This window comes from Mesoplodon mirus, assembly GCF_964341445.2.
Source record: "Mesoplodon mirus genome assembly, chromosome: 12".
NCBI classification, from domain to species: Eukaryota; Metazoa; Chordata; class Mammalia; order Artiodactyla; family Ziphiidae; genus Mesoplodon; species Mesoplodon mirus.
In genome coordinates, this window is record NC_138988.1 from 32,497,890 (window position 1) to 32,521,271 (window position 23,382).

The 23,382-nt window shown below is 44.5% G+C and overlaps 1 protein-coding gene across 4 annotated transcripts in view; it reads left to right on the plus strand.

Annotated features, from left to right (window-relative positions):
- The window catches only part of ARHGEF3 (Rho guanine nucleotide exchange factor 3), a 322,788-nt gene that overhangs the window by 245,728 nt on the left and 53,678 nt on the right, over positions 1-23,382 (plus strand). The window contains exon 1 of one of the 4 annotated variants that reach the window (XM_082639211.1): positions 12,791-13,017. The exons of the other annotated variants lie outside the window; for them this stretch is intronic. Coding sequence (XP_082495337.1) covers positions 12,922-13,017 — 96 coding nt within the window. The 5' untranslated portion in view covers positions 12,791-12,921. Of the gene's footprint in view, positions 1-12,790; positions 13,018-23,382 lie in introns of those variants that run through there. 4 annotated transcript variants of the gene reach the window in all.

Sequence of the window (23,382 nt, forward strand, 5' to 3'; positions counted from 1 at the left end):
GCTAAGTTGCAAATGGTCTACAGATAATTAATGTTCCAAGTCATATGTGGAACTGCAGCTTCTGGAAGCAAAGTACTTGCATTTGAACCCAGCTCTGGCACTTACCAGCTCTGTGACTTTGGGCAAGTTATCAATAGTTGAACTCCCTGTACCTCAGTTGGATTGGATTATTGTGAGGATTACCTGAGATACATCATGGAAAGTCAAAGGACGGTGCCTGGCAGAGAGCCAACCACTAGACAGCATCAGCTATGGTGGTCATTTGTCGAGCTCCTGTCACTTGCTAGGCATCTTTTGGCACTGGAGATACAATGCTGAATAAGAGAGTCATTTCTTGCCTGTATGGAGCTCACAGTCAAGTGAGAGACACAGATGTTCAAGAATAATGAAGCTTATGATTTGTTGAGTAATTCTAGTTCCATTTGTTATTTATAGGGCACTGTTTAAAAGTTGCTGCAATGTATCTTTGTCTTTAGTTCTGATTTTTTATAAATGTGTGACATCAATGAAAATATTTTGCATCAGAAGTTTGGCCAGGGGTGCACAGAGCTCTCAGCCTTCAGAAGCCTCTGGTCCTCAGCATCATGCCAGCAGCCGTCTGTGTGTTGCATCCAGAACAGAGCTGGCCGAGGTCCTGCTACTTAGATGTAAACAGCCTACCCGAAGGGCAGAGAGGAAGTTATGACTAGGGAAAATCCACAAGGCAGCAAGACTTGGTCACTGAAGGAACAGACAGCTCTCATAGTCATAACAGGCCTGTAGGAAGAGGACACAGTAGGAACCAAATGTTGTCATACAGATAACATAGGCACCATGCAGCCAAGTACCCATTTTTAAATGACAGTGGTATATTTTAGGCCAGTTCCATCCCATTTGTAGACTAGCTCCATCTTCCTTTCAGTTTCTTTGCTGATAGTTGATCTAACCTCTGTTTCAACCTTGTTTCCTTGGCCATTTAATAATTTTTTAAAAACCTGTATTCCTCATTGCATTTCCTGACAAATAAGGACATTGAATTAACTTTCTGATGAGCCCTTATAAAATATTACCATACTGGGGACTTCCCTGGTGGTCCAGTGGTTAAGACTCCATGCTTCCAATGCAGGGGGCACGGGTTCGATCCCTGGTAGGGGAGCTAGATCCCACATGCCGCGCGGTATGGCCAAAAATAAAATTACCATACTGAACTAACCCAAAATGTGGGCTGCCTGCACCAAACATGCTGATTTTAGAAAAGGATGCTGGGACTTCACTGGTGGCGCAGTGGTTAAGAATCCGCCTGCCAGTGAAGGGGACATGGGTTCGAGCCCTGGTCCAGGAAGATCGCACATGCCACAGAGCAACTAAGCCCATGCGCCACAACTACTGATCCCACGTGCCACAACTACTAAAGGCAGCATGCCTAGAGCCCGCACACCGCAACAAAGAGTAGCCCCCGCTCGCTGCAACAAGAGAAAGCCCGCGAGCGCAGCAATGAAGACCCAACGCAGCCAAATAATAAATAAATAAATAAATAAATAAATAAATAAATAAATAAATAAATAAATTTAGATAAGGATGCTTTCATCGGTAAGTTATATTATCATTTTTATATTCTTCCCTGAAATAAAATGGCATAAATTTGAGATAATACTTCATATACAGCTCAGTCTTTGTTGTTTTATAGGATCACAGAAGATGAGCATTTATTTTTATTTTATTCTTATTTATTTATTTTTGGCTACGTTAGGTCTTTGTTGCTGTGCGCGGGCTTTCTCTAGTTGCGGTTAGCGGGGGCTACTCTTCATTGCAGTGCATGGGCTTCTCATTGCGGTGACTTCTCTTGTTGCAGAGCACAGGCTCTAGGCACGTGGGCTTCAGTAGTTGTGGCACACGGGCTCAGCAGTTGTGGCTTGCGGACTCTAGAACACAGTCTCAGTAGTTGTGGCGCACAGGCTTAGTTGCTCTGCAGCATGTGGGGTCTTCCTGGACCAGGGCTCGAACCCGTGTTCCCTGTATTGGCAGGCAGATTCTTAACCACTGCGCCACCAGGGAAGCCCCAAGCATTTATTTTTAAATTGCCTTATTTTACAGTTCAAGAAACTGCACCTCAGAGAGTTTAATAGACTTGCCCAAGGTCACACAGCAAATTTAGTAGTAGAACCAGGATTGGATCCCACGTCTTCAAATTTAGGTCAGTTCACTCTTCACTGTGCCACTTCTTTTATACATGTCCAGTAGTTAAGTCAGTATTTGAAATCCTGGTTTAAATTAAAGAATTAACCCCTTTGGAGGCAAGGAGGGTGGAAAAGATCCCCAAATTCCATCTTTTCCTCTCTGTTTCATTGAGAAAAGAGGGAGTAAGGTGATTTGTATACCAGAAAGGTTAATAACACTATGGATTATGCGCTTACCTTGTGCCTAGATTGCTGACACATGCATTATCTCATTAAACTATTCATATGTTTTATCTCATTAAAGCCTTGAAACTCTCATATCCCCATTTTACAGCCAATTAAACTGAGGTTTGGCATGGTTACATAAAGTGTTCAAAGTCATATCGTCAGCAAGTGGAAACCTTGGTATTTGCATTCAGGCCTATTACTCTAGAGCTTGTATTCTCCTGTGTTCTCCCGGGGACTGAAGGATGGGGTGTTGAATATTCCATTAAGTTTTACTGTAGAACGAGGGTGGAAGGGAAATATCTTATTCTTCAAAAATTAATGTCACAAGGCAATGCATTTGTAATGATCAGTTTACTGGAGCAGTCGGTAGGAATTTTTTTCCTTCACTTTGAAATTTTGCACTTTCCATGTTAAAAGTTTCTCTAGGAAATGAAAATTAATTTGGGGGAAGGAAGCCTCTGTTATTCCTGCTTCCAGCTGGGGCAGATGCTTGGCCTCCTCTGGGCAGGTAGGAGGGGAACACTGGCCTCTCTCTGCTGAGCTCGTGAACTGGAGAAGTGTCTAAATTCAGGAATGATGCCAGGTGGGGTGGGGGCAAGGAAGGGAGGAAAGGGATGTGGTGTTTGGAGCCCATAACTCAGGAAATGTGATGGCACCTAATTTAAGAGTGGCATGAGGCAAGCGTTTAGGAAAAGAATAATGAGCTATTGTTGTGGGCTTTTTTCTTTAATGGGTGGGTTGTTTTTATAAAGTTTTATGAACAGGAAACTGAAGCAAAATGCTGATCCCTTTGGTTTTTGAGCTCTGCCAGCATCATTTTCATTTTTATTTTTGACTGTTGGTGACAGGCACTTCCTTTAACATTTCTGAGGGTGAAGTGTAATGAGGCACCCCAAACTGCGTTTTCTAACAACAGCAGAATCCAGATGAAGAGTAGTAGTTTCAGATCTTCTCGATAATGCCATGAGACAAAAAAAAGATCACCCCTAACCCAGGGAGAAGGATAGCTCTTTCAGAAACCAAGACAGGCTGTAAAATGTTTTCCCTTGAAAAACATTCGAGAAAATTTGCCCAACTTGTGGAAAACCTCTAACATGCATTAAAATGGGTCTTGCTGTGGCAAAGAAAATACAGATCAAATTCCCCTGCTGCTCTGAATCATAAAAACTCAGCCTCCCCACCTATTGTTTCCCCTGGAAGATGACTTCATCTTAAAGGTGGTCTTATCTGTTGTGCATTTTGGATGCACTGAACCAAGGTTTCAGGCATCTGGCTGCCAACTTCAGAGATTTTAAAAGCTGTTTTGTTCCTGCAGGGCATTTATTCATTGCTTACCTTATAAAAGTTATGTCTTGCTGCATTTTCCTGGCACCAGAGCAATCCTTGTACCTACCCATTGCATATGGTTTTTCTGAGCCTGCAGGCAGCACTGGGTTATTAAAGTTCAAGGAGGAAGCCACATGATGTTGGCTTTACAATTTTAATTCTCTCTTACCTTCTTCCCTCCCTTCCTCCCACTCCCTGACAGATGAGGTTTGTTCACCGCGTACTGTGTTGAAACCAGAGTGAGCTCTCAAAGCACCTCTTGTAAGACTCCAGGTGAGGAGGCCCAGATGGGAGAGCATGACCTTCCCTTGGTGGAGCAGCCAGCAGAGAAGTTTCCTTCCTCTCCCACTGGCTTCCTTGGATAAAAAGTTTTTGAGTCCATAATTTCACATCCACCTGGCAACAGTAGACCAGCACCATGTATGATCTTGCAGAAACACCAGGCAAAATCTCCCCTTCTCCTTAAAAGTCAGCCACCCAGGGCCCAGCTCAAGAGAACAAAGTTTCTATATTAATAGCACTAGGTATGAGCATGGCAAATTGAAAAGAAAAAAAAATTATAGAGTTTAACCTGGAATCAAAAACCTAGAGAAGGAAAAGGAAGACAGTGCCTCTAGAGGGAAGGAAAAGGGAAGATGAGCTTGTTACAAGGAGTCTTTGAAAACAAACTATTTGACATCTTTGCCACCAGAGTTTCAATCTCCCTGGCAAGTCTGCCTTGTTCAGAAATGAGTGTAAATTGCCGAGTGTGTGTAAAAAGCTGGAGGAAACCGAAAACTCTCAGTAATATCCAACAGGGCCCCATAGCCCTACACTGCAGGAGCCATCTCTAAAAGTGGTTTCAGTGAGTTTGGGACTCTTCAAGAAGCTTATTAAAGGACTCATGCTCCTTTTCAAGATTTCTTTTAACAGCCCACTGTGGTATTCTGCATTTACTTTCTTGGTCCCATCTCAGAAACTTTAAATAGATGATGTTCCTCGTTGCAAAAATTCTCTGAATTTACGTCCTCTATGACATGTTCTTTGATTAGTGCCATTTCAATTTAATTTTTGTTTCAACAAATATGGATCCTTCTACCATGTGCCAGCATGGTAGAAGGAGCTGGAGCCATTGTGGTGATTGAGATAGTTATGGTCCCTGTGCCCTTGTAGGTGGAGACACACTGAGTCAGTCATTATGAGCCGGATGAGTATTATTAGGGAAAAACAGGTACTCGGCACTGTGTGGGTACAAAGTAAGGGTTTCCCTTGCCTGCGGATTGAGGACAGTCTTGGAGGAGAGGAATTAGCCAGGAAGCCATCTGGTTGATGGTTCTTGCCATGCCAAAGAACTAAATGATCATACAGGAATAAAAGTTGGTGAGCTAGAGGCTGGTGCTTTTCTTCAGCCTTCCGTTGCCAAGGCTTTTGGTTCAGTCAGAATTGGCAGGCATCTGAGACCTGTGTTTGCTGAGCTTGGTTTTGGATGTGAGATGGAAAAATTCAGACACAGCAGAAGCTCCTGTTACTCAGCTCACTTAACCAACACCCTCCACCCCCCTGTAGTATTATGGGATGCCCACGGCACAAGGAACACTTTCAGCTAATTGGCTGCGCTCTACCACACACCGGCCGACTTCCGCTCCCACCAGATGAGTGAGACAGAGGCTTGCCAGGAGTCCCAGAGTCTGTCTATGCTGGTTGAACTCGTTCTGTAATTAAGGTCTTCTGCTCACGCCACCCTCCCCTCTCCACCCCCACCAAAGCCCCAGGTATTTTTCAAGTAAACATCTCAAGCCAACCGCCCTCCTCCCATTCTCTACTGCTGGAGCTAATTTTTTAGAAACTTAAATGCAGTCATGCCCCCTGGCTATGAAGATAAGCATGTTTTTAATTGGAACTTTGGATACCAGATTGTAAATCAAAGTCCCAAGAGCCAGAACACATCTCCTTGTGGGTGGCTTAGTTGGTAGTTTACTGGGAATGTGGACTTGCATTATTTTTCATTGTATCCCTGATGCACCCATATGTTTTTAGCAGGCTGTGCAGCACGTAATAGTTCCTTAGTACTGCCTGAGCAAATAAGCAGCTCTCTGTGCCTATTCTGGATTGTGATGCTACAACCAATGGGCTAATTACCCCTGGACACCTCTGGCCTGAGGATCTGTGGTTCCAGCGTCTCTGGAAGGGCAGGGGTCCAGGTTCATTATTGGGCTTGCTGATAATTCTCACACTTTACTACTCAAACAATGTGCTTTGAGGGTGTTTATCAAAAATACAAATTTCTGGAGTCCGCTGCTAAAGATTCCAAATCAGCAGACCCAAAGTGGGGCCCAGTGATGTGGATTTGATAAGCTTCTCAGGTGATTTCACTGCAGGTGATCTCTGGAATTATTGTCCCTAAATTCACACAACTCATATTTCTATAAATGTGTAGGTTTTCAAATCCTGTCCAGAAGATATGAATAGTGCTATATTTCATTGTTATGCACATTTCCCCCACATTTTAACTTCTCTGGAATTGGGATGTATCTTACAATTGATCACGTGTTATAACTTAATTGGCAACATTTTTTTTCTTTCTTGATTGTACATAAAAATAATAGCACATAGGGCCTCCCTGGTGGCGCAGTGGTTGAGAGTCCGCCTGCCGATGCAGGGGATACGGGTTCGTGCCCCGGTCTGGGAGGATCCCACATGCTGCGGAGCGGCTGGGCCTGTGAGCCATGGCCGCTGGGCCTGCGCATCCGGAGCCTGTGCTCCGCAACGGGGGAGGCCACAACAGTGAGAGGCCCGCATACCGCAAAAAGAAAAAAAAAAAAATAATAATAATAATAATAACAATAGCACATATTACAGTCTTTGGCATCTTAGGTTTGATGAAATATGGCATTTTGATTGCTGAGTTTGTAGTTGATGGAAGAGAAAACACTTCCACTATCCAAAGCTAGAATTTACACATTTTAGATTCCAGTTTCTCCATGCAGTGGTTAGTATAAAAACCGTACATGATGTATACATTAGCTATAGTCTGAAGGGAATAAATAGTTTTGCAGTATAACAAATTTATTAAATTTTTGGTCAAAAAATAAGAAATACTCTCAAACAAATGCAGACTCCCCATAAAGTTCAAAGTGTACAGAAGGTTCTGAAGGTTGGCTTAAATTCTGTAAGCAAAGCAAGCCTGCTGATAATAATCAGCTCAAATTGGAGACAGTCAGGATTCTGATTGCAAAATCTTCAGTGAAGACAGGTTTCTGATTGCACAGGCTATGCTATGTATCAAAAACACAGTAAACTGTACACTTTGGGGTTTTTATTTCATCACTGAGTTTGCATTTCTGCCCCCCAAAACAATTAAATATGGTGGTAAAGTTTGTCCTGGGAAAAACCAAGCTTTGAAACATTTCTTCCCCCTCCCCAAGTTCTTCTTAAAGTATTATTTGTCATTGCAACTTTCATTTTCACTGGCCTTTTGAGGTACATCTTCATATCTGAAACACTTTAAGGTGATTTTCTGTCCCCCTCCCCACTTACTCCCACGTTCTTCTTTATCCTATTGTCCTTTCATGCTTTATGAAATCTGTTATTCAGTTAAGGGTCAGGTATGGGCATGAAGGAAAGATTTTAGGCATGTCAATATTCTGAGGCTTCTTGGCACTCAAGCATTTTTTTCATTGCTCCACTATGCCTAAGCTGACATTTGACATCAATCAGTGATCAAGGTCTAAAGCGAAAATATTCTTGAGGTCAAAACCAACAGATTGTCCTGGCTCTGATGCCATATATATATTTTTTTTTCCTGTGGTACGCGGGCCTCTCACTCTTGTGGCCTCTCCCGTTGCGGAGCACGGGCTCCAGATGCACGGGCTCAGCGGCCATGGCTCACGGGCCCAGCCACTCCGCGGCATGTGGGATCTTCCCGGATCGGGGCACGAGCCTGTGTCCCCTGCATCTGCAGGCGGACTCTCAACCACTGCGCCACCAGGGAAGCCCTCTGATGCCATATTTCAGCTCTACCCTTTAATGCATGGTTTCTCAACTGTGGCATTATAAGCATTTTGGACCTGTTAATTCTTTGGTGTGGGGGGCTGTCCTGTGCATTATAGGATGTTTACCAGGATCCTGGCCCTCTACCCGTTAGATGCCACTAGCACCGTCCCCCGGTGACAATCAAAAATGTCTAGAGGGCCTCCCTGGTGGCGCAGTGGTTGAGAGTCCGCCTGCCGATGCAGGGGATACGGGTTCGTGCCCCGGTCTGGGAGGATCCCATATGCCGCGGAGCGGCTGGGCCCGTGAGCCATGGCCGTTGGGCCTGCGCATCCGGAGCCTGTGCTCCGCAACGGGGGAGGCCGCAGCAGTGAGAGGCCCGCATACCGCAAAAAAAAAAAAAAAAAAAAAAAAAAAAAAAAATGTCTAGACATTGCCAAATGTCACCTAGGGGACAAAATCGCCCCCAGTTGGGAATCACTGCTATAATGATTGTACCTGTCTGTGGTATATCAGAGCATGACACATATCATTTTTGATTTTAAACATAAAATCTTGATTGTTTTTGGATTATAGCTAATAAGTCACAGGATTAGCTGTGAATGAAGTCTTCCAGCTTTAGAATATCCAGGTATATATTTTCATAAATCTAACCTGGAGCCAGTGGACATCTCCCCAGGCAGAGGGAGAGTTTTAGATGATTTTAGGTATTGTCAGTGCTTTATTTGTGCCATTTTTACCTGTCTGGCAGTAAACCACAATCCTGATCTCTCAGAATTCACTGCCAGAACTTCTTCAGGCTTTTAACTCCCCTCTCCCATCAAGACTGAAGTTGCAGAGAGGAAAGGGAGCTTGGTCATTAGCTGAGAATGTCACCTAAATAGAAAGGGAGGGGAGGAGGGTTAGTACACACATGTCCAACATGTACCTACACGACCGTGTCAGATTAGCAGGGGTAGACAAGATAGCTGCAGATGCCAGGGAAGCAGATGGAGGTGCACTGTGTTTGAAGCCTAGGCTTTAGGGCATCAACTACTGTCACTTGCACTCCTTCTGCAAATACATACCTCACAGCAGAGGTTACAGGTGAAAGGCCATATTTTAAACTCAACCATATTTCTTGAGCAGGTGCGCTTCACACACCTTTCTGGCAGAGAGCTTCAGGAATGAGTGGAGATACTAAGTATATTGCTGTCAGAACAAAGCATTGTCCCATTGGCTGAGAAGACTGTCGCAACCACTTTGATTTCTGAAGTTTTAGCCTCATGCTGGGCCTGTTCTGCTCACAGCCATGGCAGTGGGATTTGATGGTCTCCCAGTCGTGCCTGGCAGTCTGTCTAAAAGGAGCTAACAACCCGAGCTACACTTGTGGGTGGAAGCCCACCACTTCGTCAGCAGCACAAATGAGCCCTGCTCAGCCCAGGCGAGAACACAGGCTCTGCTCTTGGCACCGTTCCTGGAAATGCAGAACAGGCTTCTTTATTCCAGTCTCCAGGCTTCTGGCTAGCAAGAAACACTGCCCGGCTCTGAAGCGTTTTATAGGATCATAACGAGTTGTGCCGAAGGCGAGTTCTGAAAGGCACTTTGTGCCATTGCTTTGAGTGAAGCTGACTGTTAGGGCAGTGTTGTTCTTAAGCCCATAAACACACACACAGGCAGGATGGGGAATGCTGGGCTCCTGGGGCTGCTCAGCTTGGCAGCATTGCAGAGTTGGACTGACTTCTCTCCACTGTGATACCAGCTTCAGGGCTGTGCTTGGGAGCCCTCCTGTAGAGCAGCCTGCTTTCTGACCAAGTCTTTGACCATGGACACCCCTGGTTGGAATCCTATGCAGATTGCCCAAATCTGCTGATGTTGGAGTAGCGCATCACACACAAGGGAGGTTCTGAAAGTGGAAATTGTGTGGAGTCAAAAATACCCTTGAAAATCCTGTAAATGTCTCAAGGACCACATACATGGCTTGTGTATACCCAAAATTGCAGGTTTCAGTTTACAGGCCTTATTGTATGAAAAATATGTGTCTTTAAACATCAGAATCTTATTCACCATGGTCAGACATTCAAGCTATGAGAGGCTTGGCAGCATCAGACCACCCAAAGCAACTCCAGATTCCCATCTTCCCTTTTGCACTCACTTGGGGCTTGTGCTTTTTTTTTTTTCTCCCAGCACAATTTAAATTGTTACTGACCATTGGCAATCTCTCTCTCTCTCTCTTCCTCTTCCTCTCTCTCTGCCTAGCATACATACTGATAAAGACATAAGTTTGCTGCACATATATTGTGCCATGTATATTGACTGATTTTTATGGTTCCATCTTTTGAAGAGGGACAAAAAAATGTTTAAGAGCAAGTGGATATGGCAGCCTTTTCATCGACCGATATGACTCTTTGCTCTACGATATTTGTACTTGAGGTTAAAGTTCCCTCTCTTCCGTAGGGTTTATTTATTACTATACTGGACTTATATATGCCAGACTTCGTGCTTGGTCCGGAGAATCCTGCAATGAGTAGCCTAGTCCCAGGGCTGGCATAGTTTACCAGGGTCACTCTCTTCTTCACCAAGTGCTGGATGTACACTTCCCAACTGGAGGTCAAGGCCGAGTGAGCTCCAACAGGGATCAAAGCCCGTCCATGAAGGGACTGTTACTGGCCAGAGCCGCCTAGTTGAGGTGGTGGGCCTGGGGGCCCAAGGAGCAGGCAGAGGCAGGGAATGAGGGGCAAGCTCCAGGTGCTTCAGCTCAAATCCTCGGCAGCCAGAGGAGCCCTGTGTGAGGCCTTTGGTGGCAAAGTTAATCAGGGGCTGCTTTGGTTGGTTGCCCTTGGAGGTGGGATTCCCCTCACTCCCCACTGCAAGCTTGGCCAGACTTGCAGTGAGCATCTGTGTAAGCTGTCCATCAGCACAGTTCAGGCTAAAAGGACAAAGTTGTGTTCAGGAATACAGGTAGGAAAAAAATCAGTGGTTCTGAGCCACTCTTTCCCACCCCAAACCGCTTTTTCAGCTACTTCCTTCCCACTGCTTTAGGGTGTATATTTGAGGGAAAAAATTCAGGTGCTCTCTTCAGTGTCAGCTGGAACTCACTCATTCAGGAGCTTCCTTTACATGGTTGGCAAGAGTGAGGCTGGCAGAACTGGACCAGATTCTCTCTGCTTCTGAAGGCAGTTTGTCCACACTAGCTGGGCAGGAAAGCCAGCGAATTTAGTGCCAACGTGTGGGTTTTCATCCCCGAGGCAGGGATGAAAGGGCTGTGTATCATGAGGTTTCCTGCCTGGAAAGTAGGAACTGCTGGATTCTGGCCTCGGCTGGAGCAGAGAACACTGAAACAGAGACTAGATATTTCCATTCCCACTACCTCCTATACACCTAAGAAGTCAAAAGGAAAGACATCATCTCCCTAGACCCCCACCTGCTGTGGCCATGACTTTGACAGGAGGGGGAAAAATTCAACACTGCAGTCTACAAAATAACTTTTGAGATAATGCTCATTTTAATATTTTAAAAATTAATTTCTAATTTCCCAACACATGGATATGTTTTTCATGTAAAATATTTAAGAACATATTAGTTATAATGTGAAGGCTCCTTTGTCCACTACTTTTAATTCCCTTGGAACTGATTGCCTCCTTTCAGCCCTGTAAAAACTTGCTGTGGATCCTTCCAGATGGTTTTCAATGGTATTTACCTACATTTCTCTATAGAAAATATAGAGAAATTCGTAGATGTGGGGTTTTTTTAACACAAATGGGAAAATATATGGTATTCTTTTTTTTTTAAATAAATTTATTTATTTATTTATGGCTGCATTGGGTTTTCGTTGCTGCACTCAGACTTTTCTCTAGTTGCGGCGAGTGGGGGCTACTCTTCGTTGCGGTGCGCAGGCTTCTCATTGCGGTGGTTTCTCTTGTTGTGGAGCATAGGCCCCAGGCACACAGGCTTCTGTAGTTGTGGCACGCGGGCTCAGTAGTTGTGGCTCGCGGGCTCTCAGAGTGCAGGCTCAGTAGTTGTGGCGCACAGGCTTAGTTGCTCCACGGCATGTGGGATCTTCCTGGACCAGGACTCGAACCCATGTGTCCTGCATTGGCAGGCAGATTCTTAACCACTGCGCCACCAGGGAAGCCCTATGGTATCCATTTGTAGATGTGTGTGTTTTTTTTTAACACAAATGGTATTATACTGTGCTTACTCTGCAATTATTTTTTAACTGAACCTATACATTTGAGATCTTTCCATGCCACACCCACAGACCCATCTTCTTTTTGACTGCAGCTGCGTGGTGTTCCATAGTGATAAGAGTTTACCTAAGCACTCCCCATTGGTGGATATTACAGTTGTTTCCAATTTGCGTTTGTTTTTTACTGTTCCAGACAGGGCTGCAGGGAATGATCTTATAATTGCCTATTGGGCATTTGCAATGTGTTTCTCCAGTAAGGCGTGGTAATGCCGGCTCATCACTACACAGCTTTATCTTGACACCCCCTGTCAGATTCCTCTTCTGAGTGGCAGGCAGCCTCTTACCAGCCTCTTCATACTTAAAAATGGGCGCAGAAGACAGGGCTCTAGGAAGCTTTTTGGAAATGGTAGAAATGTTTTGTGTCCCGATTGTGGAGGTTACACGAGTGTTTAGATTTGTTAACACTCAATTAACTGTACAATTAAAATGGGCGCCTTATAGTGTTTGTAGATTATACACCAGTGATGTTCATTTTAAAAAAAGATGTATGGGGAGAGACTGGCTAGGAATAAGGCAAGACAGAATACTGCTTCTTCATGTGGGTTTTTAAAACTCTTACTTTCCCCCAAGGCCGCTTGCCTCCGCCCGGCTTCGCCCCAGCCTCCGTTCTACCCGCCGCCTCTTCCACCCCAAGTGTGCCGCGGAGCCCAACTGGAGCTGCCACTGGGCTGCGTAGCCCCGAGCCGAGGGCCCGCGGAAGGAAGGGTCCAGCCGCCGTATACCGCCGCGGCTCGGGAGGGGGGCTTCAGCGAGGCGGCACCTAGGAGCTCCCTGGAGCTCCCTGCAGGGCCCCGCCCACTCCCCCAGCCTAGATGGGCGGGCTCGGTCTAGGCTCCGCCCCCTTTTAGCTGGCGCGTCAGAGTCAGGTCGAGCTAGGCTAGAAGCCGGCTGTCAGTCTCCGCGTAGCCGCTGCAGCCGCCCGGCACCGTGGAGCTGGGACCCCCTTTCGCCTGGGAGTTTTGTGGTCGCATCGGGTCAGCGGTGACATCTCAACGGGCAGGCCCGGCAGCTGCCATGGTAGCCAAGGATTACCCCTTCTACCTCACGGTCAAGAGAGCGAACTGCAGCTTGGAAGTACCCCCGGCCAGCAGTCCAGCCAAGGACTCCGAGGTAGGGCCTCCACCTGGACCTTTCCGGGTCCGTCTTTCTCTCCATCTCTTACTCTCTCTGCTCCCTCCCTGTGTCACTGTCTCTCTGTTTCCATCTCTCACTCTGTGCATTCCTCTTCCTCTCTCTCCATCTCTCACACACTCTTTCTGTCTCTCTGTCTCCCTGTCTCCATCTCTAACTCTGTCTCTGTCTCTCTGCCTCCCTTCCACCCCCTCTATGGATCAAGAGAGCGTCACCTCCTCTGTCCCCATCTCTCTTCCTCCCAGCCAGAGGACAGCAGCCTCTTTGCCCCTGCCTCTCTTTTGCGTCCTGCAGGGCTCTCAGACTGTCGATCCACTCCGAAGAGGGACTTACTGCATCAATGGGCTTGGTCGTCAGGGAAAAGCTACACTTTAAAAAAAAATAAATTTATTTATTTTATTTATTTTATTTTTGGCTGCGTTGTGTCTTCGTTGCTGCGACTGGGCTTTCTCTAGTTGCGGTGAGTAGGGACTACTCTTCCTTGCGGTGTGCGGACTTCTCATTGCAGTGGCTTCTCTTATTGGGGAGCTCAGTCTCTAGGCGCGCAGGCCTCAGTAGTTGTGGCACACAGGTTCGGTAGTTGTGGATCGCGGACTCCAGAGCTCAGGCTCAGTAGCTGTGGTGCACAGGCTTAGCTGCTCCGAAGCATGTGGGATCTTCCCGGACCAGGGCTCAAATCCCTATCCCCTGCATTGGCAGGCGGATTCTTAACCACTGTGCCACCACGGAAGTCCAGGGAAAAGTTAACCTTTAAGCACAGGTTTCCTCTTGCAGGGGTTGACCAGGCAGGGGGACATTCTTGTGGACCCCTCAGGACATCTCATCTGTCAGGCTTGGACTTGCAGCTGTTTGGCAGCAAAGACGGGTCACAGCACCTCTGCTTGTCACCTGTGGCCAGTGGGTGTCATTCAGTTGGGTGTCTGGGAGCTAAATGAGTAATCTGAGTGTCTCCCACATGGATTCTTAAAATGAATTAAACTCCTCCGGGCAGTGGGAAGCCCTCTTGGAACATTGAAAACATTTCTCTTCTGGTAACTTTCCTGTGCCTTGAGGGTAATGTGAGGGAGTCCTCCAGGCTTGTGTTTAGTCTGCCTTTTCCTCCTGTGTGTTATATCTCTGGCAAAGAGCTCACTGGCCTTAAAGGTTAGGTTCAGGTGGAGGAGAAAGCGTCCCTCTCTTTCGTTGAGGATCTTGGGGAATACGGTTGCTTTCATTAGACTGCACCTTTGCTGTGGCTAAGCCGTAGTGGAACCCACAGGACCCAGATCATCATTTCCGCTGGTGTGTATCTGGGAGATCTCCACTCTCCCCCACCACGACCAAGAAAGTCTGGAGGCAAATGTGCATCCGGCCTTGTCACAGTGCTCTTGGGGGTCCACCCACCTGCCACCCTTGGGTCTGCTCAACTATGTGCTCTTGGTTCACTGAATTATGTATATTCGGGAGGACAGCATCAAAGATTCATTGCCTCTAACAAGAGCTGCTCCAAGCTGACAGGACTCCAGACAGTCTCAGGTTGTAATCAGCTTTCTGTAAGTTGAGTGCAAACTAACTTCTCACCCCCATCCCCATCCCACACCTCAATTCAGTTGTGTATTTTCACAAAGGGTTTTTGTTCCCAGCAACTGTGGAAGTGTGATGGCCTTAGTGGTGTTTGGACTCTTATTTAAGTTTTGACAGGATAGTACCTGCATAGAATTCAGGTTGTTCAGGCTTGGAATGGATATATGACTTTTCAATGGGAACTTCATAATTTAATGACTGTGGGACCAGTGAAGCTAGTGTCCCCTCAGACTCCTTTTGGAAGGAAACGAAGCATAACCTAGTTTAATGAATAAGTTGAATTGGATCAAAGAAAGTAATAGTGAGAATAGCTCTGGACTCTAACTAGTCCCTTCCTGCTGTCACTTAGTCCTGTATTTTTGTGTAGTTTGGCTAAAGGCTTAGGTATAAAACCCATCTGTTTAATCTTTTCTTATTCTTGTTCTTAGAATATAAATATATCTGTATATCACAAATGTGGTAAGAAAAATGTATCACTGGTAAGAAAAATGTATCACCAGATGTCAGATATCAATTTTCTTCATGGTAGCTGAATCCAGATTATAAAATGTGACTTATTTTCCTTTCATGGGGAGGTTCTGGTGTGAGAGTAAGGGTGGGAGATGAACAGTTTCCAAAATAGTCAGTAAATATTTTTCAGGTATCACTGTTTAGGATTTTTTTCCCCTAGTGTTTAAATCAGAGTAGGAATATCTCTTTTGCTCTATACTCCTCGAGTCAGAGGGGTCCAGTCCAGTACATCTCCTAGCTTCATTAATCTGGCATATCGCTTCCTGATAATGGCGATAGGCAAAGTTGGAAAAAGAAACTTAAGTGATTTGGGGGCTCGTTTTCTGTTTTGTTACCAGTTCAAAAGACAGCCAGCCCTTGTAGGCCTCACTTCTCCATCAGCAGTTAACTAAAATCATATTTTCTACCAGCAGGTGTCATCAGCATTTTAAGTGTTTAAAAAACAGCATACACTAGTTGGCCTTTTGAAAAACATGATTATATACTTGTTTATAAGCTAGGCATCGATGGTGAATTCCTATGAGAGTAATTTTTTAAGATCAATTTCCTTGCAGGAAGAATGTGGTTATGCTAAAAAGAAGGATTGGCCTGTCCAAGGTCTTTTTTGACCTTCAAAGGTAGTTGAAGCAAGGCACCTGTGCCCTTTAACTCATAATGGCTGTTCCTTTAGAATTTGCTATGAGGAGGACAGTGGGCACAGCACTGCATGGGCAAGTGCCTTCTAGCATTTGTTCCTGTCCCTGCAGCAAGCATGCAGGGCAAGACTCGTGGGGAAGGGGCGGGTGTCACTGATGTGCATTTGATGCCATACACTTGAGCAAAAATGTGCAACAATAAACATTCTTTTGAAAGCACATCATAACAAAATTTCTATTTGGGATTTAAATGATTGGTAAATTTTTAAATCTCAATGATAGTTTTCAGTGATAGAAAAAAAGGTTTATTTTAATTTTTTATTTTCTTTAAATTATCTATTTTAAATATTAAAATTATTCTACATGGATTATGACATTAATACAATACGGCTCCTTAATCTAGTATTTCTTATGACACAGGTATATGAGTTGGGTTGCAGATGTCTAATTTTAATACCATAACCAGCTAGGTCCTTCTAGCTCTAACCATTAGCTACAAAATCTAAGGAGCTTAGTTCATCTTAGTCCATAGCACTAGACTTTCACAGAGAAACATAGTATCCTGTGGACAGCATTAAGCTTGTTTCTTCTGATTCTTTGATGCAGCTTTGCTCAACTGATCTGTTTTATATTTATTGGGTGCTTACTTCTCATGCCAGGAGGAACTGCTTCTTCTAGGCATATTATGTGCTCTGAACACCTGATTAAGTCACTCAAAGAAAAGCTGTTAGTGCTAATGAATTACACTGATTCCAAGTTAAAAGCCACTATTTTCCCATGGTGACGTTTGCTTTTATAAAAAGAAGGCTCAGAGGCTTCCCTGGTGGCGCAGTGGTTAAGAATCCACCTGCCAATGCAGGGGACATGGGTTCAAGCCCTGATCCGGGAAGGTCCCACATGCCACGGAGCAACTAAACCCATGCGCCACAACTACTGAGACTGTGCTTTAGAGCCCACAAGCCACAACTACTGAGCCTGCGTGCCACAACTACTGAAGCCCATGCAACTAGAGCCCGTGCTCTGCAACAAGAGAAGCCACTGCAGTGAGAAGCCGGCACCACAACAAAAAGTAGCCCCTGCTCGCCACGACTAGAGAAAGCCTGTGCATAGCAATGAACACCCGATGCAGCCAAAAATAAATAAATAAATCTTTTTTTTTTTAAAAAAGAAGAAGGCGGCTCAAATGAGTGTATATGTTGGCTAAGGATGCTGGAGCCTCGTGAGAAGGTTTTAAGAGTTTGGGGTCCATTTAATGAAAACACAAAGTGGTGATTCTGTTATTTCTAAGAATTTTTGGACAATTTGATGGACAGCTTACTTTTGGTTTTAAGATTCACTGTCTCAGATGTTGGTCAAGATTAGGCCAGATTTAGTTAGTGGTATTTGTAGTCATTGCCTTTGTCTCTCTTGTATATGTCTCTGACTTGTCTTTGTATATGTACTAACTTTGACTCAGCCGGTAGCCTTATGCAGAAACTTGGAATGACCTAAAAAATGATGGAATTCTTTTTCTAAGTACCACATCTAATGTCTCACTTGAGAACCCAACAGTGTTGTAAGGTTAACATAAAGCATGTATTATTCTCCCCACTTTATGAATAAGGATACTGAGGGGAAGTGACTTGCAGAAGGCCACTAAGAAAATCAGCAGCTGAGCCAAGACCCAATGTCAGGTTTCCTGTTGGATTGTCTAGTGTTTAATACCAGTGTACCTTGTGGCATCTAAGGATGTTTACCTCTGTGAAGAAAAAGGTGGGGGGGGGTATGCAAAACAACAGACAGGTAAAATGCTTTTAAGATACTTTCTTTTAAATATGTAATCTTGAGCACTTTATTAACTGAGGAGGTACCTTTCAAGCTTCAGTTCTAAAGGGCAAGGTGAACGCTATGCCCCGCCATAGTTTATGCCCCAGTCAGTCCACATGTGTATTTGAAATATACGCACCTGGAGCTGTGTTCATTACATGCCAGCTGGAGAGCTAAAGGGGTCAGCTGGTTTCAGTAATTTATACATTTCTTGGAATTTGTATCATATAGTGTTTAACTGACCATATATACAATCAACTACATGGAAATAGTTCTGAGGAGTTATTGAAGTTAGAATCTTGGTGTTTCATCAGGTGATTAAATAGACTCCGTGAATCATGTGGCTTCAGATGTTGCTGGATGGGGAGCCACGTGAACGGTAGAGGGCTGTCACTTGCTGATAGGATCTGAATATGGTCATCGGCCATGAGTCTGAGGCTTGTTCAGTTGGATCAGTATCTTGGGGCTCTTGGTCCTCCAGGATGCACATGAACTAGGAATAGGTTTATTAGAGAAAAATATGTTGACATGTGCACATTTGAGGCTGTTCAGGGCATCAACTCTGAAATAAGACTGCCCAGGTCCCAGTGCTGTCTCCACTACCTGCTAGTGATATAGCCTTGGAAATCTACTGTGCTTTTCTCTAAGCCCCAGTTTCCTCAGTGGTAAAATGGGCATGATGGTGGCTCTCCCATATGAGATGATTCATGTACAGTGATTAGCACATAGTAAGTGCTCAATAAATATCATCATCATCAAGACCTCTGTATCTCAGAAAGATTCCTAAAACAATTTTAAGAAATATGATCACCATCCTAATTCCCTGAATGCTGTTTATACACATCAGTGCAACAGGGGCCTTACTATAAGTCCCCTAATTGTCCTTATAGTAATCCTTTGAGGTTGGTATAACTGCCCTTTATTGTAGAAGAAACTGAGGCTCAGAGCTGGCTAGTGGCCTTTCCAGGATGGCTGAGCCGGTAGATGGAGGAGCCAGTATTCACACCCCAGTCTAACCCTGAAGTCTGTACTTTCCCAACCACATCACGTTGCCCCTAAATGACTAAATCACTGGTCTCCTCACCACATAACACATGAAGGGTGAACCCGCCTGCTGGAGCAAATTGCCTCATGGTCAAAGGCCCATTTTTTCCTGAGTGTCTGGATAGGAGACCCACCATTAGTCAGCGCTCTGGCAGCCACTTCACAGAATGGCTGTGACCCACAGCAGTGAGGTTTGCAAGCCTTTGTTTGGGAGGGCTTTGCTAACTTCCGTCTTGTGTTTCTCAAGACCAAGCAGCTGGTCTTTGGCAGAATTCCACATGCTCAGCGCTATGGAGGTGACCCTGTTAGTTCTGTGGTTAGTCATCTTGCTTACCTACATTAACCACCAGCCTTCCACATAAACCAGTAACTGGAAGCCCCTGCTGCCATCTGGATATTTGTAAATTGTGTCATTTTCTCAAGACACTCTGTGATTGCCTATAAAATCCTGGACCGGTGCCACTGTTTTCATAACTGAATTAAAATAAATTACTGATCATAATTTTGCAAAGTCCTGTGTACATGTAATTGTTACTAATGGTGTGTGCGTATCTGGAAGGGCTCCTTCATTTGTGATGTGTGCATGCAGTTGCCTTCCATAATTTGTCAGCTCTGGTAATGGGTACAGGTCTCACACAAAATGTGGAAATTGCTGTGATTGTATGGCCATTTATTCTCGTTGCGTTGGCTCATGGACTATCAGGAGTACAGGCCAGTGGTTTCTAATGCCTTCCGTCTTTTACGACTTGACACCGGTTGTTAGCTTAGAAGAGGCTGTGGCACAAATTAATCAAGAAAGTCTTCCAAACCTTTGGCTGGAAAAGGAGTGGGTCTTTCTAAGTCTAGAAACACTTGTGCCTGGACCTTCTGTGTTTGGGCCATTGTGTCCTTTTGCAAGAAGGCAGCTGATTATTAGTAAATTAATTGGAGCTGAACCAGAAACCTTAACAGTAAGTTCACTAGACTTTTTTTTTCTTTTCTTTTTCTGGCTCTTAAGATGAGGAGGAAAGGAGTAGCAAAACAGACTTTTTTCCGGGGATTTATGAAACAAACAAACAAAACTAGCCTCCAGGAAATGACCCAGGGTCATTGCATTAGAGAACCTGAGTGGGAAAGGCGTATTGAGAACATGAAGCCCAGTTCTTGTCCACTGCTGGATCCATTTGATCTCGGCTTAAACACTTCCAAGAACCTTTTAAGTCTGTACATTCCATCCTTGTTCAGTGTAGATCATGAGAAAATCCTTTCTTAATTGTAATGTTGCTTTCTCGAGCTGAATATTATACAATGACACTTCCTCATGTGTTATCTCCTTGAGTATTTGAAAACTCTCTCCCTACCATCTACTCCATACGCGTGTGCTTGCATGCGCACACGCATGCACTCACAACACACTCTTCCACCAGGTGCTTGTCTTCTCCTGGCTAGATGTCCTGGTTCCTCTAACTTTTCCAAATTGGACATAATGTCCAATCTCTTTCTCTTTCTTGCATATTTCCATCGGACATCCTCAGTGTCCTCTTGAGTGTTGATCAGCCTAAAGACACTGTATGATGCTGTATCAACAAACAGGATTTCTTTTATGTTTAATGTGCTTCCTTAGACAAGAGAAGTAGACTAATACATTGAAAAATTTTTTGAAATAGAGGTGACAGACTAAAGATTAATCTTTGTCATATGAATAATTTATACAGATATAAAAGAACACTCCAAGATGTCCATTGACAAATGGGCAAAAAGACAATAATAGGCAGTTCATACACAAGGAACTATGAAAGTAACATTGTTTTAAAAGTTCACTCTAATAGAAATTATAGAAATGGAAAAGGCAAATAATTGTAAGATGATATTTCATACCTAATTGATGTCACAAGTATTTTAAAGACATGATAAAACCCAAAGCTGGGGATGTTGAAGAGAAATAATTACTTCTGTGTGGAATGAGGGGACTTGTCAGTGCATATTAAAAGACAAAAATCTTCGCACCCAGTATTCCAGGTCTTGAGGGAATAAAGCTATGTGTCCAAAGTTGTTCATAATGACATTATTTGCAATAATGTTTATGTTTTATGTTTATACATTTTATAGGTTTCAAAGTACTATTATGTTCTTTGCCTCACCTGAGTATAATTATCCTCATTTTAAAGATAAGCATACCAGGAGTCAGAGAGGTTCAGTGATTTTCCCAGGATCACACAGCCGGGAATGGCAGAGCTAAAAGCTTGAAGTCTGATTGTCTGATTCCAATCTAGTGTCCTTTCCTACTTTCTTATAACAGCCAGAAGAGCCAACAACCTCTCTGACCTATAATGAGGGAATGGCTCCATGTACCGTGGCCTCTGGCCCAGGGGTCAATGACATCATTTGAGCCGTTACACACTAGCAGACAGAAATAACCTAATGTTCCTGGGAAAAATAAAGAGGCGGAAAGTTGAGCATAATTATATACGTGATGTAACCAATTTAAATATATATCTATGCACATGGGATCTAGAGAAGTGGGGGAAGGGATGCTTCAATCAGAGCATCCCCCTTCCTTTGTCATTGTGATCACTATAGCAATGCCACTCAGTGCTCAAATAACAGTCAATTATTTTCATATGCATTCTCTCCTTTGAATCTTGCACAGCTTAGGGACCTGTGCAAGGCAAGGCCTGTCCTCTTTGTCTGTCAACTGAGGAAACAGAGATTCAGAGAGATTAGGAGGCAGGGCCGAAATGTTGGTCCCTCCTTGACTAGCCTTGACCTTTTGGCACACCAGAATATTGGCTTAAGCCAGCCGTGTTCCTGAGTGAGGTCGGTTGTAAGCAGCACTATTTTGGGAGAGTTCAAAGTGAACCCCATTAAACTTAGCCTGAACACTGCAGGCAGTGACCTCACCTGGGGGCTAATGGACTGGTGGACCCTTCCCTTGGCCTGCACTCCTGCAGATCCAAGTGCAAGGCCTTACTTTATATTTGATGTGAGATCCCTGTTAGAATAAACAGAAAGCCCACAAAGAATGGATAGACACAAACTTCTGTACATGTAGATGACATCCCTTAAAATGATGTCTTTCTGAGCTCTGCAGATGTAATTTGCACCAGAGGTGATAATTAAACGGTAAAAACAAATAGAGCATTTCCCCCAGGGTACTGTTTCCATAGATACCACTAGAGTTGGCAACCTGACTGAATTAAATAAAACAGAGAGCCTATGTCAGGACTTTGAAAAAAATAAAGTTAAATGTTTATCAGGTGTCATACATTGTCAGATTTGGAAGTTTGGAGTCTTGCTGGAGGAAGAAGCTGCAGAAGGGAAAAGGGAACCAGCCAGTGGGTAGAGAGAGATGGAGTTGGGCCTGATGGCCAAGGGGACCGAGTGATAAGGTTTCCCTCTGTGCTTTCTGGTCCTGACACAAGGCCAGTGCAAGCTCCCTCCTCAAGTGTGTTATCTTATATTGAAATGCTAACATTCCATAACCCCCAAGTGACACAAGCATGTCAAGAATGACCCCAGGCAACTACAAAGAAGATAATTAAAGGTCACTGGTGAAGACGAGTGTTCTTATTTTTGACTTCACAGAGGTGGGGGAGGGGGGAGGGGGCCCATCTGTATCCTGTTAGGTTTTGGCAGCTTTGGTTCATTTTCTCACACCTCATCAGCCATCCTCCTTGCTGGTTGGTGATTGGTGATTGGTGTGGTCTTGCAAAAGGGGTCTGACACCACTGTGAAGAAGGCAATAGACTGAAGAGGAAAAAATTGGTGGTAGCTTAAGTGTCAACCACAGACGCACAGTGAAGAGCCCTTGCCTTCCGCCTCAGCTGTTTGACGGAGCCTTTTCGGAGAACTTTGAAGGAGACAGCATCAGAAAAGACACCTGGTTTTCTCTCGTTAGTCTCTGAGTGTTTTATTCCCAGACTTTAACAGTTTAGAAGAGCGAGCCTTTGTTCTGGCTCAACATCAAGAAATCTTTGCTTTGGTGGACTCTTAAATGCTCATCTGGGGGCTTCCCTGGTGGCGCAGTGCTTGAGAGTCTGCCTGCTGATGCAGGGGACACGGGTTCGTGCCCCCGTCCGGGAAGATCCCACATGCTGTGGAGCAGCTGGGCCCGTGAGCCATGGCCGCTGAGCCTGCGCGTCCGGAGCCTGTGCTCCGCAACGGGAGAGGCCACAACAGTGAGAGGCCCGCGTACCGCAAAAAAAAAAAAAAAAAAATTCTCATCTGGATTTCTTTAGCAGCAACTGTATCTAATGGTTCTTACAAGAGTTCCACTACTAGCTGGGGACAGGGCGCAAATAGGCTCAGCTTCTTGGAACCTCAGCGTCTTTGTTTCTGAATGAGTGGACTGGGTTAGATCTTTATTTCCCAGAAGATGGGTTTCTTACCACTTGTGATAGCTCAAATGATACAGGACAAGGTGACAGGGAAACGAGACACAAAATAATTTCAAATCATTTTCCCTTTCCAATTCTCTTCTGATCCTTCTCATTATGTCAAGGAGAAAGTCTCAGTTTGCAGCTAGTGTGTCTTTAATGCCTCTCTATCAGTTGCTAATTTCCCTTTTTAACAAAGCACAGGCCTCAGGCAGGCAAGAGTCTCTAACAAAAATTTAACAATAGGGTTCATTTTTTAAAGGTAGTTTCTATTTATGGCAGGTGATAGTGATTTTCTGTTTAAGGCAGTGATAGAGTTTATTTTTGCAAAAAGTTTACTTAAGTAAAAAATGAGTAATTTAAGGAAACATTATGTAATAGCTCAGAGGATATATACACAGGGCAAAAGATTGGCATGATGGTACCGAGAG